At 35.1% G+C, this 15443-nt stretch overlaps 3 protein-coding genes across 3 annotated transcripts in view; all 3 read right to left on the reverse strand.

Moving 5' to 3' along the window:
- Positions 1-1447, reverse strand: part of EMB140 (EMBRYO DEFECTIVE 140) — a 6689-nt gene extending 5242 nt beyond the window's left edge. Inside the window, exons 1-4 of the mRNA XM_089785458.1 lie at positions 1138-1447; positions 640-1044; positions 277-552; positions 6-86 (exon numbers count right to left, since the gene is read on the reverse strand). Of these exons, the coding sequence (XP_089641584.1) occupies positions 6-86; positions 277-552; positions 640-1044; positions 1138-1431 (1056 nt within the window). The 5' untranslated portion in view covers positions 1432-1447. The remainder of the gene's footprint in view (positions 1-5; positions 87-276; positions 553-639; positions 1045-1137) is intronic.
- Positions 1448-2352: 905 nt separating this feature from the next.
- Positions 2353-3168, reverse strand: LOC110427244 (22.0 kDa class IV heat shock protein-like). The gene has a single exon (XM_021442720.1). It carries the CDS (start codon positions 3067-3069, stop codon positions 2491-2493), a length of 579 nt encoding a protein of 192 aa, XP_021298395.1. The 5' UTR covers positions 3070-3168; the 3' UTR covers positions 2353-2490.
- Positions 3169-3946: 778 nt separating this feature from the next.
- Positions 3947-13981, reverse strand: MMT (methionine S-methyltransferase). Its single transcript, XM_021442613.2, has 12 exons — positions 13646-13981; positions 12381-12574; positions 12044-12250; positions 11846-11941; positions 11230-11418; positions 10970-11158; positions 10638-10874; positions 8578-8712; positions 6639-6956; positions 6341-6520; positions 4766-5728; positions 3947-4528 (listed from the first exon to the last, which is right to left on the reverse strand). The coding sequence occupies exons 1-12, from the start codon at positions 13866-13868 to the stop codon at positions 4202-4204; spliced, it is 3258 nt and encodes a 1085-aa protein (XP_021298288.1). The 5' UTR covers positions 13869-13981; the 3' UTR covers positions 3947-4201.
- Between the last annotated feature and the right edge of the window lie 1462 nt (positions 13982-15443).

Here is a 15443-nt window from a genome sequence, read left to right on the forward strand (position 1 = left end):
GAGACAGGAAAGTCAGTTATGGCACGTTCATACAGAATTTGGACTCGGGCTGGATCACCAAAGGATTGTTCATATTCTAAGTAACTCTGCAATAAATTATTTTTTTAGTCGACTTCAGCACAACAGTACAATAGCATAAAGAAGAAAAATGAATAATTGAATACCATAAGAAAAGGCAGGCGGTGCTTTTAAGTAAACATGAAAAAATCAATTTTAATTTTAAAGTTATTATTGAATAAATGAATAACTTATGAGATTTTAGGGATAATTTGATACCATGAAATGTTGAAATCTCTCTGACTCAGATATATCCTGTCTAGTGATCTGTTCTTCATGATGAGCGCGGGCATTGTACATCTCCTCTGCCTTTTGGTAAGCTGAAGCAACATGGGATGAAATCCCATCCACAGTGTCAGACTCAGAATCAAGAGCATTTCCTTGCTCCACCTCCCAAGCCTTGTAGGCAAAAAGGGTAGACCTCAAGTTAGCAAGAGGAATGGACAAATGACGGTGGAATATACTTCGTACGCGCTGGACCTGTTTCTCTTTAGCCTAAAAGGCGGATGGATAATAATCAGTCATGCTCAAAACACATGCCCTTCAACAGAAAAGTCTATATGCATAAAGCAATATTCTGACCTGAATGTCGGAGTGGTCAATAGTTAGTAAAATAGCTTGCTCAAATTGGGTGTAGGCATCCCATATTCGAAAGCCTTGAGCAACATGCAAAGCAGCAGCAGTAACAGCACGCTCAAACAGATTCCTTGCCTTTGAAATCCCATCAGCTGAACATTGACGTACTTTTGGATCATGTTCTTGCACATAATTCAGGTACTCACACCAAAGGGAGACAGAGAGATACTCGGAGATGCCTTTCTCGTAAAGCTTCTCGACTGCCTCAAAACCGGAATCATCCGAAAGAGAAGCTTCGTCTTTGGCCCATTCCACCCACATTGAAGGACTCAATGGAAACAGTGCATTCATGTTCTCCCTTGCTTCTCGTAGCTTCTCTATTTCACCCCTCTTCCTCAAAAGCTTTATGTACTGGGAAACAAAACCAAAGGCATTACTTTTATAAGTAGAACTAGCACTAGTACCAGCAGTAGGGAAAATCTTCGATTAACTAGGACAGTCTACCTGGACATGAGCGTCGTAGTTGGAGGGATTGGTGGAGAGCTCAGATTCTAGGGTTTGAAGCTGCTCAATCTGCTCCGCTTCGTCTTCCGAATCGCTTGACTCCGAATCGCTACTGGATTTCGAACTGGTTTTTGGGTTTTCAACAACGTCTCCTTCCCTCATTTCAGCGTCTTCTTCTTCCGTGGAAATTGGGGATTTCTCAACCTCCTCCATTTCCCTTTTTCTTTCTTTTTCTCCCTTCTTTTTCTTTTGTCCATGCTCACTAATTCCTTTTATACAGTCAACTTTCTTCATTATTTTTCAAAGTTTGAGTGAGTTATACATATATATATATATATATATATAGGAAAGTGTTAATTTTAACAAAAATTTTACTGAGAATATGATTTTCGTTTGTATAATTATCATTATATATGAAAGTTTAATATATTTACGTATTTTTTAAATGTAAATTTTTATAAAGTAAAATATTTATTTTTTAAATTTTAATTAAAATTATATAAAAATTTATTAATTTTTTAAATAAACATTCCATCTTAAAATTAAAAACATTGTTACTAAAAATAAAAAAATTTAAAATATTTTTTATTAGTTTAAAAAATTATTATTATATTTTTAATTAAAATTAAAAAAATAAAGAGCACCTTTAGCTGTCCCTAGCTCCTCCAAAAGGGGTGCACCAGCAGATGCACCCAAGGGAGGGGAGGTCCGGTGCTACCTTAGGAGCCCTCCGGTGCTCCTCAATGAGTAGCCCTTTTTTTTTAATTAATAAAAAAATAATAAAATTATATAATTATAATTATAATAATTAATTAATAATAAAATTATTTTTTTATTTTTATCACATTAATAAATTAACGCATCCATTTTCAAAAATAATAAATTTTTATATAATTTTGATTAAAATTTAACAAATTATACTGTTTTACCTATTTTCATATGATAATCAAACCTTATTCCTTAAATTATTGAATAATAACATGACCAATAAAAACATCACAATCTTAATAAACAAAATTTATTACTAATTCTGTAAGATTTTAACATAAAATTATAATAAATATAAACTTAATATTAATTATTTAAATTTGGTCCATATATTAAGGTACTAATTTATGACTTCAATTGATAATGTTATCCTAAATTTCAACAATATAAAAATTAAATTTAATTATAATTTCCATAATCTTTTGTTTCTAAATTCCAACACCCAATGCTTATGATTATGGCAAAATACAGTCACTATTTCATTAATTAATAGATCGAAATTACATAAACACATGAAATCTTCATCCGTAACAAGCACATCTCCATCATCACATTCCAAAGATACCAAATATGTAACTACAAATTCTACTTTTGAGTAGCCTTGGTGGCCTTGACATCCTGGGCAGAAGAACCCTCCTCCTCAACAATGTCGATGACCTTAGGCTGCCTCTTAATCTCCTCAGCAAACTTGGGCACAACAATCCTCAGAACCCCATCTTCCAAATGAGCCTTGATGTGATCCAAATCTGCATTGCCAGGCAACCTGAACTGCCTCCAGAACTTGCCATTGATTCTCTCAGCTCTGTGCCACTTGTCTCCCTCAACTTGCTCCTCATCTTTCCTCACCCCGCTGACCCTCACCACCCTGTTCTCCTCCACCTCGATCTTCACATCATCTTTCTTCATCCCCGGAATGTCCAGGGAGATGACATGCGCCTGTGGGGTTTCTTTCCAGTCTGCTCGAGCCAATGCCAGGGTGGTCTCAACCCCTTTGGACACTGTCAGTGGGGTGTGTTCCAGGATTCGAAAAGGGTCTTCTGCTGGGACCATCATGTCCCATAAGGACCTTGTGTAGGGCATGAGTGCATTGCCTTGGGTCGCCATAAGAGCTATTACTGCAACCAAGAAAAACATAGTCGCTTTGCTGAGGTTTTGGATGCTCATTCTGGTTTCGTAAAGGGAATTAATGAAACAAAAATCAAAGCAAAAGAATGCTCTCGAGGGTGACAATTGATCTTCAAGAAGATGTTTAACAGTGTTGGATGGTTTTCTCGGGGTGGGAATGGCATATATGATTATATGTTTATATAAGTTGAAGCCTGAGCTGTGATGTATGTGGGATTTCTGCGGATTGTTCTCGTAGGAACAATCTAGGATGCATGGCTGTGGACTTGTGTAGACGTTTCCAGAGAATTGCTAAATCTGAACCTTTCGGTGAACTGAACACGTGGAGCTTTGGGTGCAATTCTTGTGCATTTTATTTTTTTCAATTTATTTTGATTTAATTTTTTAAAAATCACAATTACTCATAAATTTTCGAAAATCAAAATTAAAATTGATCTCTAATTATTAAATATATGTCGAAATAATGCACATTTAACCCAATTGATAATTCCATAAGACAAAATAAAAATATATTTTCATATTTTGATTCAATTGTTAACATTGTTTAAAATTTTTTTATTAAATATGTTGAAGCAACGTTATCATGTTGTTATTGATTTGATGTCGTTATGACAATGTCGTTGATTATAATAAAATGTTTACTTTAAACCACATAAAAGAAAAAATTAGGAGAAATTTTACTATCCTTAAATAATTTAAATTTAAAAAATAAATATGAGAAATAATAAATTTTCTCTCTTTAGAATTACTAACAGAGCAATAGTCTATGTTGTGTTTATTAACTTTTATTAAAATAACATCTAAAAGAAGAAAAATTATATTAAATCATCTCAAATTAGTTTTTCGGATCAGAGTTTGCGAATCAATTCGGGTTTAAGTTATTCGAATTTGAATTGATTTTGATTGGGATGAAATTAAGTAGGATAAAATTCAAAAACACAAGAGCAACTGAATTCCTTTATGGTATGCTTGATGAATGTTTCACATGGAAAGGGACAAAATAGAAACCATGGCTTTATAAAGCCAGTAGCCCAAGCAAAATAAGAATCAAGACTTGAGCATAGAACCCCAACTTTCTTTAAAAACCTGTGGGAATGGCTATTCCATTTATGCCTTAAAAAGTTGTGAAAAAGCAATACAGTAGATAATAGGTAATGTTATTAGCATTAGTTCAATTACCCACTATGCTTTTGAATTTGACCAGGCAAGCCAATGCTTGCTCAAATTCAGTGTCTTCCAAGGCAAAGGTGAAGCGACAGTAGCCAGGAATTCCAGTCCATGAGCCACTGTTGATGCACAAGCCTGTGGTCTTGACAATGGCTTCCCTAATGGTTGAGCCGTCGAGCTGAACTTCATAGGTGCTGGCATCCTTCTCACTGCTGCCTGTGTCTTTAAGTGAATGGCTGACCTTTACAGCCTTGTTAAGGAATGAGGGCTTTGCCACCATTGAAACACCAGCCAGGGGTCTGAGCACATTCCACCCACATTTTTCAAGTTCCTATTAAAGGACAATAAATAAGATTATTTGAGGAATGGGATGACTGGATTTGGCAGTAACCGGAAGTAATTACCATTAAAATCCAGTGCTTGTTTTTCACACAAGTAAAGGGTTAAGATATCAATCCACAACTGATTTAAGTACATCTTTCACACTTCCATCAAGGAAATAGGTAAATCTTTGTTAAGAGATACACAAAAAGTTATATACAGTAGAGGGTGAGGGGGAAAAGGTTACCTCTTTCAAACGCTTAGCTCTGTTTTCCAAATGTCTTGTATGTTCTGTGACAACATCCAACATTCCTCCTTTCTGCTCTTGCAGAGCCAGCAACTTCTTGATTGCATATTTATCTGTACTATGAGGTTTGCTTAAGCCAGGAAAGCTATGAAATGCATCAATTAAATGTGGTTGATTTAGAGCCAGAAACCCGAATTTGAGTGCTCCACTAAGCAGTTTCAGAGACAGTCCTCCAAGCAGAGAAACACAGAAAGAGGGGTTGCCAGAGGAAGATAGCTTTGATAAACAGCCCTCCAAATTCCAGCCACCCCAACCTTGAAAGTCGAATTCCAGTCCTGAGAATGAAGTATCAATCACCACCCTTGCCCCAAATCTTGCACATGCAGTTAAAATGTTTTCCATCTCTTTGTTGCTGTAAAGCAAGCCAGTTGGGTTTATTGTTGGACCAGAAATATATACCCATGGCTTTTTCACAGTCTCAAGTGCTTTGTTGAGAATTTCCCCTGTCAGCTTAAAGCCTTCTTTAGAGTTTGTAGGGATGTTCACAACGTTCGCTTTCAAAAATTTGGCAACAGAAACATAATTGCCATTTGAGCCAGCTGGAAAGCACATAGTTCCACCTTCCTGAATGCAGCAAAGGACCAGATTCTTAAAAAGAGCTTGCGAGCAGTCTGAATATATAAATTCTGTGCTGCTATCAGTTGAGAACCCATAATTGCTCTTAACAAATTGTTTTATACTAGGAGTGACATCAATTTCAGACTCAGCCATTTTTTGTCGTGCAAAGCTTTCAAAGATAGCAGCCTTAACTGGAGAAGGCATTGGCAGAAACCATTGATCCACATCCATATGTATAAGAGAGTTCCTGTCATCAGAAATGGATAATTCGGAATTGTTAAGGACTGAGATCGCTGAAGTAGCAAATCCTATCATCTCAACTGATTTGGACTTTTCAATTCTCCTCTGTAAGAAAGTAGAAAAAGCTTGTCACACAAAAAATCTTACATTCAGAAATAACAGCGCATAGTAAAATTTCCATGTACAAAATAAAAAAAAAGAAGAAAAAATTGAACTTCAAAATATCTACAAAATGTGAAAACATTGAACATTCGATAAGTGAACCTACTAATAATCATAAATTAAGTGGTGCTATCCTGTAATGATTTGATTTAGAAATTGTAATGACATTGTCTTTGGCTTTAGCCTCTCCAACTATTGCTAATTAGTTTTAAGTTAGATGCTAAAAATGGTATCACCAGCCCATGGCAATTTTGAGCCCTGTTGATGGTAAGCTTCATGTCGTGTTCTGAATGCAGAAACACCATGGCCAAATATCTATCAAATTTTCGTGCAAGGTGCATATGGACATTTGAAACACTTAAAATGAAAGCGTACTAAAGAAAAAGGTTGAGAACGTTCTTTTGAATGGTTGGCTTTCCTTATTCTTAAGAGACAAATGACTCCCAGTTACTTTGGATGTCTATCTGAAATATACCTATACTTTCACTAATTAAGTCAGTATTGCCAATGGAGACATGGTGAATTGTATTCCATATATTCAAGTAATTGACAAACCTCTGGATGTGGATGTCGGTCCGTAAGTTGAAAAGCTAGAAGCTCATGGAATAGACAACCGTAGTAGTACTGGCTGATCAATGATGTATTCCCTTCGAGTACTTCAACTGTTTTTGACAAGGCCTTCAATATGGCCTCTTCTTCTGAAATTACAAAGGCAACTTCTAAATCTGAATAAACCTGTGAAAAGCTTTGTGTCATAAATAATGAGTTTGTCAAGTAACAACAAAATATAAAGAAACTAAAGAGATAGAAACCCCAATTATAATAGGCTAACCAAGTTTCCTTAGAAATATACCTGATTCTTTACCAGGCCGCAAAGGATTGCAGCATGTGATGGAAAAGGAGTTCCTGATAGATATTTCAGTACCCCACTGGAACCTGGGAGGCTGGATAATTCAAAGTGATCAGATATGTCTAAGAAAAGACGAGATCCAATTTCTCTGGTGGCATCTAATAGTTGCACAAAAGCTGAACTAGTAACAGACTCAAAATGAGCTATCCCAGTGACCACGACCTGTGGCTTCAGCCTTTTTATCAGTTCTATCATTAAATCTGATTGGCGTGGTGCTTCAATGACAGTAAGTGCATCCTCTGACAGACCATTTTCTGCAGTCTGCAAGGTAGATAGATAAACTCAGTAACTAGATTGATGGAGAATCAGTTAGGCTTTTTTCTTTATGTTATTTATTAATCATGTTATATTTGTGTTTGCATTGTTATTAGCATTTAGGGTTTAATTTATAAATATTTGTGTTCCTCCAGTTTTGAGAAGATTTTGGACGATGAATATTTGAAACTTTGAAATATTGTGGTTTTCTCCGTCTATTGGTTCTTTCTGGTTTCTCCCCTAATTCTTCTATTTCTTTCCCTATTTCCTCCGTTTCTCCTTCTGCCTACCAATGATTTTCTCTCTAATTTCTATCATCTATCACTTTTCCCCTATTTGTTCTACTTGTTCTACATCATACATACTGAGGCATTATTGTTAATTCTAAAGAAGCAAAACCAAAGCAATTTCTGACTCCTTCCAGTAATCCACCAGCCAACCAACAAGCGACAAGTTACTTTTGCCAATAGGGCTATATCACTAGCTCCTGCAAAGTCATTAAGAAGCATATGTTTAGCCATTGAGGATACCAATGCATGGTACTTATAAGTTCATAAAGTCAGGAGACTCGGATCACATAATGGGGAGAAACACGTCAGTATAAAGTGCCTAGTGCATCTGAATTTAAAAGCATCTAACGTAAATTCCACACTCAAAATTCCAAAAGAGGGATATGTCAATAATTCCCTTTAAGTTATTGAGGAGCACGGGGTTTAGCAACTTTCCCCTGCATCCCCTGCATTCCCAGATAAAGTTGCTAGGTGAAGGACAAAAAATGTGAACCTTCCTAGGTTGCAGATGTCTATATATTTGAAATGGAAAGCATCTAACTCCAAGTTCCAGTAAGTTAGGATGTATTTATTGCAACACTATCTATCTAACAGCAAGATCTCCTTGCTTCTTCATTCTTAAAATTTTTTTCAGTACAAAAAAGTTGACCCACCTCCCATGATGCCAAAATAATATTACTTAAAACATGGAAGAGATCAACAACACAAAACCTTAATCATCTCTTAATTATAATTTGTGTCTACTTGTGCATGTGTAGATCCAAGTTACATGACAAAGTCTAATGTAGAATTTGAGAACTAGAAAATAAGCATGGCCCACTACGATTACAGAGCATCTTAAGTAGAGGTGTAATCAATTGAAGGTGAGTCGATAAGGTGACAAGCTCAAGCTCAGCTTGACTACAAAACTTTAAACCTCAAGCTTGTCTCGAGCTCGGTTGAGCTCTATTTTTTGTACTTGAGCTCAGCTCGAAATAATCAAGCTACTTGAGTTCAAGTCATTTTTGCTTTATTGTTGTCAACCCAAACAAGGAGATTGAAGGTAGAATTGCACTTGGGCTTGAACTCAAATTCAAAACTCAAATAAATCCTGTAAATACGTAAATAAATATTATATGTTGGTTATATGTATAAAACATTGAATTTTGCAAAGCTCAATTAGACTCGCAAGTTACAGGCACCAGGTCTTAAAATACTCAAACTAAGAACAACTTGTTATCTGAGTGGCACAAGGTTGAGCTCATTTCAGTAAAGAAGTCAAGTTTGAGAAGCCAAAAGTCCAAGTAGCTCACAACTAGCTTAACTCATTTACACATCTAATCACAAATAGACCATACCTCAATCGCCAAAGATGTTAACCATTGCCTGGGTAAGTTCCTGGTCAGATGCTCATCAACAATTGCCAGACGGGGAGAGAACAGCCGAAGAGCATTCTCAATTGCCACAGTCCTCGAGGGAAAGACAACAACATTCTTGCATATTATTGAAAATGATAAGTCAGAAGCATGGATAATAGATAGGCTACAAAGACATGCAAAACAGCATTTGCTTGTGCACTACTTTAAGATGCAGAAACACTGTACTGAGGAGCAGATCAGTATCAAATTATGAAAAATAAAAACAAGGGTTGCTGATGTAAGATGTATCTTACAATGTGCAAGGAATTTAAATCTTTGCATCAAAATAAAGGATGTTACTAACAAAGATCTTACATCCAGTATTATTACACAAGTTTCAAGCCGCCTAACTTGTTGGCATTAAAAATTCTGACAATGTGTCCACAATATACAAAGGCAGGAAACCAGAAAGCCATCAATCACAATTGGTAGTACGTAGTAACCAAATGGAGAAGCCATAAGGTCACCTTGGATGCCATTTTATTGATCAAGCTTCATAAAGCTAAGCCCAGAAGTCAACATAAAACTAAAAAGCAGTCCATAGAACAAAGAGGTGTAAACAACAACATTTTGACTTTCAATATACTCAATGAACCATTAAAAGGATAACCTGGAAAGATGTTGCTTATCTGATATAGCAGTATATGACTTAGGATATTGAATAACTCTTGGGTGGATGACCCTAAGTTAATTATTGTAGAACAATGCACAACTATACCTCAAAAGACAAATGTTAATTATTCTTAATAACACACAACTATACCTCAAGAGACAAATATTAATTATTGTTGTATAATGCACAACTATATCATGAAAGACAAATAATATGAAAACTCCTTTCTTGTCAGAGTAGACAGTCTAAATAAGAAGCACCAGAGGGTTACACTTGAGCACTTTCAAAATAGACTGCAGTTCTATAAGAGAAAATTGACACAACTTATCCATGATAAAAGGGATGTTTATCAGTTATCACCCTTATTTCACTTCTCAGGGGATAATTACATTCACTGCGTTATGTTAGCCTTTTAGCCTTGCACCGCCATAAAATTTTAACTAAATATAGAGGTATTGATGAAGTTCCTAAATCAACAGAGCTTTGCTATTAGCAGAAAAACAACTGAAAGAAAATGTCACTATTAAAAAAATTTTCTCCTTTTAATAGAGAGTTATACAATGAGCAGCCAACCAGATTGATTTCAACAAAGATACGAACATAAAAAATTCTATCTATTACTAAAAGGGTAGATCACCATGTGCTTGCCTCTAGACTGCTATCTATAGAGTCATGCAGTTAGGTGCAAAGTACATTACCAGTTCATAGTTGTTTTATCATATTCATTACAAGACCTCAACACGTAACACTTTGTGGCACGAATTATTCTCCATTAGTCTCTTGCCAGCTCACTATATACATACTCCACTATTAGCATTACTGTTATAGCAAATCCTTGACATAATATGTTCCAGATTTGAATATAAAATTTAATAAAGGTTTCTCCAAGATAAATGCTTTTCTTCAAATGCCAACAGTAAATGAGTGCCTTATAGTATGCTTATTACTATCTTAAGCATACATGCACAGTTAAATACTGTTCTGTAACGGCCTTTATGTTTTTCATTTTTATTAACTCAAGAATACACAAATATTCACACAGATAGCTTTATTTCCATTCCTCCATATCTTAAAGAGTTAAACCTAGTAACACTCAGGAAGAAGCCAAAAGGCAAATTCAGCATATTGTAGAATAACACAACATCAAGAAAGCAGGTTGAGTTATCTCCCACAATGTAGCTGCCTGCCTATATAAAAATGAAAATAGATAGAACAACCAGGCTATTTGACCAACGATGCTGATATGATATCAAAAACTGAAAGGATGTTAATATCACACAAGGTTATTCAGGAAAAAACTATTATTTAGCAGCAGGCTAATTGATTAATCAGCTTATTCAGGAAAACAGAAGGGCAAAAAAGTTAAGACTCATGAATGTTTTCTTACATCGGAAGTTAGTGGAATATGGTGGTACGTTTTCATGAAGGCAGCAATTAGATTGCGAAAACTGTTGCATCCAGCTGGTGGCTCATATGGGAAGTATGAATTCTCTTTCAAAACACGGGCAAGATAAGCTAGGAAAGGAATCTTCTCATCTGCAACGGAATCATCTTCAAAAGACAAATCTAAAGAGCTACTGATCTCTTGGAAGCCACTTTTAAGAAATTCAAATATTACTTTGACCTGTCAGTTTAAGAAATGATCAGCCACTGTATTTTTCCCCCAAGCAAAGGAAGACATTCACTCTCAAAAAGCAAAAATCTTGACAAAACGCCCACCTGGTTTGGTTGACGAAGTTGACAACTGTAAACTGATAATGCATGAGAGATACGGCCACCAGCCTTTCCATAGGCCCATGCTGTTCGAGCACAAATAGGCTGATCTCCTGAAAGCCCCATAAAGAATTCAAAACGGTGCGGACTATTCTTCTCAATTTCAACTAAGGCTGAAATATCAGTATCCCCAGCCTGCAACAAGACCTTTCAGCTAAGTTCATCTGGATGGAGAAATGGTTACAATTGTAAAGGGGTTTACTTGCCTGAAGAACTTTAGTTTGCCAAAGCCTGTTGACAAGGAAACCACGTCGTTCAAACAGACGTTTACAGACTCCTTGTCCTGGACGGCCTCCCATATTGAAGATCATAATACCTGTAGGTTTAATGACAGCAATTCCTTCCTCAACTGCCCTGGCAATCAGACCTAAGCCAAATTGATCCTCAACAAAACCCTACATAGGAAAATGGGGAATTCTTAAGTATCTTGCTTTGTTTAAAAATAAGAATGACTTAGTAAAGGATATTTACAGATTTGACAGCTATCTTGTTGCCTTAGCATATTTTATAAGGGAATGATCCTAGGATTGAAAGAAGTTAAGATGTTAAACCAAGCTAGAGTCTGTACATTTAAATTTTATAAAAGAAACAAAAGTTAGTCCAGCTTTGTTAATCAAAGAGAGAAAAACGAACGCCTAAATTTCTTCCAAAGAGCACGAGCAATGTTCATGTCTTGGTCATAAGTAAGTTTATTGTCAAAACGAACCTTACTCATGACTGCAACTATGGATGAGTAAACAGTCAGATATCTGAGCTTGTAGCACTTTATTAATTTTCTCACTACACAGTAAAAAGAGTGGAGCAAGTAAAGAGTCATCCAACCTGAAGTGCACAATAATTACTCAAAGAATATAGAAATTCCTCGCTTGCATTTTCTGTGATCATTTTCGACATTGCCTCTGGATTTGGATTAAGAATCTGCAAGAAAAACAGAGAAATTATTTTGGGACTAGGATTTAATGTAACTTCATTATTTTCTATTTCAGATAAAGCTGTATGAGTTGTCAAGAGTGACAGTACCTGAGGTATGCATCCAACAATTCGTTCAAGTTGAATGTCATGTTCCCTACAATAAGCTAGCAGGTCAGATTCATGAAACTCCACCCTATCCAGTAAGGTTTTCTTTTCTTCATCATATATAGGTTGGCCTTTCTCATCAAAAGCATTCATGTATAAGTTTATCCAGGAAACCTTCACTGCTCTTGGATTTATATCAAGGCCATACACCTACAGAAGAATATTCAGGCACATAAACAATAATCTTGACAAGGATGGAATACCTAAATTGTCTATGCATATAAAACATTAAAAACATTCTCAGTTTGCGTCAGTAGGTTGAAAAACCCCAACAATAAACCTTTGCAGGCAACCATTTGTCAGCAATGGCTATAGTTATCCATCCGTTTCCACACCCAAGCTCAGCAACTGTCTTGTCCTTGAAAATGGAATCTGGGTGTCTATTGAGTCCCTCATAAAAGGTAAATGACCAGTCTTCTGGTATAAAAATGCTAGGGATCACCATCATTGTCAGTTTCTTCCTTCCCTGAGAGCCTGCACTTAGTGCAGAATGCATTAAAGCAAGCAACAAACTCATGAAGCAAGACAAGCATATTACAGGCTAATTATTATTCTGTTATACAAAAGGTAACACAAATAGAGCAGGAAGCATTGCTGAATACAGTGAGATTTAATGCGTACACGTGTGTCTGTATACACAACTTTCAATTTTCAAATGAACGCGTAACAATAGAGATGTCTATTAAATATAGATAGAATTGGGGAAACTGTAAACAGTGCCACAATAATTAGTCCTGACTTGGCCATTGACAGCTGTAAAAGACAATGTATTGGTTAAGAACTCCTTTGGCAGGCTAACATAAAATCCCCTCATTTCTAACTTTGCAAAGCATATTCATATATAGTTTTAAATTTAACGATGATGCAGAACCTCTTTCTAAAACCCAAACATTAATTTCAAAGAATCCTTCTACTGGGTTATAATATTAGACTAACATGACTTGTTTATCTACAGTTCCCACTGCTGGATAAGCTTAAATACTAACTATGTTAGAGGCAGAAAACAAAATCCAGCAAACCAATTTCTTTTCACCATAATCTAATCATCATGTTCCTTTGCCTGCCATGACATTAGAGGAAAACGTTGTTTAAATACTTGGGTTTTTTTCTTCCTTTTTTTCTTCTTGTGGGACAGGAGGCACATGCCATCAAATCCAATGTTTGGTTTAGACTCTGAAGTAAACGACAAAACCAAACTTCGCTATCACTCGGAGATTTCTTTTGTGTGTCCGATTTGCTTTCTCGGGAACCAAAAACTACAGCAATCTTGAATACTTCCCTTTGATAAACGTGAAAAAGTGAACAGATGAGATGAACAAACACTACAACAAAGCATATTGAGAAACAATCTTTTCGAACAGAAAACAAAAGAAAAAAAATAAAACTTAAATGAGAAAAAAAAAGAAAAAAAAACCGGAAAACATTTTCTTTTCCTTCATATTCTTCCACTTTTTCTTAGAACTAAACAATTTGAAACTAAAAAAAAAAAAGGAGCTAAAAAACTGCGTTGAACATGTTTGTTTTTTTTTAAGTATGAACACCGACCTTGATGCTGGTCCAGATAAATGTCCTGGATCCGGAAATGGTACCGGTGGAGGCAATCATCGGAGGATCCGACCCGCGACTGAAGATCAGAGAGGAACATCCGGGCTTCACAGCGGGTCTTGGGATCCTCAAGCCTCTCCAGCAGCGATTTGAAGGCAGCGTACGCAGCATCCCCCGACTGCTGACACTGCTTCAAGAACTCATTCACCTGCACCATTTCCATTTTCACACACTCTCTCTCTGCCTCTCCTTCTCTTGGTTTCAGAGACCAAATACGAGCAATATACCTTCCCCTTTCCGCTTTGGTAATGTCAGAAGACACAGTGCAAATGTAGAAGTAAAACTACTTCTAGTATTATACTAATATAACTTGCCACCACTCATTAATTTAATATTTTATTTATGTTAAATTTAAAAATCATTTAAATGTTGGACTGATTTAACAAAAAAAGGAAATTTTTTAATTTTATTTCCCCGTGGCAATAGCTGTTTCCGGAACTACCTGCCTTGGAAGTTGGAATTGCCTTTCCCTGTCCTTTGTCTTTTCCATTCCTTTAAAGGAAATGACTAAAATCTATTTTAGTTTAGACGCAGGCCAGAACCAATTGCCCATCTCAAATTTGCTTGGGTCCTTTCCACATTGTCTTTTTCGTAATTCGCAATTCATATATTTATTTAAATTTAAGGTTTTTAATTGTTTAAATTATAAACTAACGGAAATTGATTAATTCACATATATATAATAAAAAATTATATAATTAGATAACTTGTAATTTGCTATAACTGGTGTTTGATGTGATGAATATTTTAATATCGAGTTCATTAACTCATGCTATTCGGCGTCCAAGTTTCAAAGATAAAATAATAACAATATTTCCCCCCTTTTAGTTAGCATTTTTTTATATTAAATAATCAAATATTTATTTTACTAATAAAAATAATTTTTCCAACATTATGGTACCTTAAACAACTTTGATGTCTGCTCGGGAATTGTGCTTTGTCGCATTGGGCCCTAGTGCAATACTGGCCCACCGAGAAAAAGGGGAAGATATTAAGGGAATGAATTTTGAAATTACTTAATTTTTTATTTTAAAGTATGAGTATTAGCTCTTGGAGGAGACATACCGAATCACATTGAGCCTTTGCATAGAAGATTCCAAACCTGAATTTTAAGAAGAAAAATGTGATATTTAAAATTATATTAAATAATTATAATTTTATATATTTAATATTAAAAATATTAATTTGATAATAAACTTATCTCAATGATGAAGAGGTGGCTAACTTTTTATTAGCATGAGCTTCGTTAGATTACTTCTTTATTTTTTTATTTAATTCATGAAATGATCAATTAGAAAGAAATCGAAATAACTATTACTGACCCTTCCTTAATAATAGCTATTCAGTTAACCATGAAATGGATTAAAATATTTTAAAATAAATATATTTTTAATTATTTAAAAATACAACTCTACATTTAATAAAACTTAATCCTAACATATAAAAGCTTTTCATTTTCCTCTGTTATCTTTTTATCTTTATCGAATCTAATTCATTCTTTTCCTCTAAAAATTTCCTTCGCTGCGTTTAGCATCCCGAAACAATAGCCAATCGATACCTCCACGATCATATTTGATGGCAAGAAGCATCGATTTGATGTATCATGATTGTCGATCACATCTTTGATGATTAGATGTTAAAATAAAAAATAAAAAAAAGTAAAAAGTAAAAAAAATAAAATAAAAATCATATTAAAATTTTAATTATTAATTTTATAAAAAAAATCTCTAAAACATAA

The sequence above is a fragment of the Theobroma umbraticum genome, unplaced genomic scaffold (assembly GCF_002168275.2).
Source record: "Theobroma umbraticum cultivar Fairchild unplaced genomic scaffold, ASM216827v3 scaffold_228.0, whole genome shotgun sequence".
Lineage (NCBI taxonomy): Eukaryota > Viridiplantae > Streptophyta > Magnoliopsida > Malvales > Malvaceae > Theobroma > Theobroma umbraticum.

Excerpts from the sequence above, each read along its gene's own strand:
- LOC110427244 (XM_021442720.1), bottom strand. The coding sequence starts at position 3,069 with ATGAGCATCCAAAACCTCAGCAAAGCGACTATGTTTTTCTTGGTTGCA.
- MMT (XM_021442613.2), bottom strand. The coding sequence starts at position 13,868 with ATGGAAATGGTGCAGGTGAATGAGTTCTTGAAGCAGTGTCAGCAGTCG. Across the intron at positions 11,159-11,229 it reads GGCAAACTAAAGTTCTTCAG|GCTGGGGATACTGATATTTC; the intron begins GCAAGTAAACCC and ends GTCTTGTTGCAG. Across the intron at positions 4,529-4,765 it reads GAGCTAAGCGTTTGAAAGAG|GAACTTGAAAAATGTGGGTG; the intron begins GTAACCTTTTCC and ends GTCCTTTAATAG.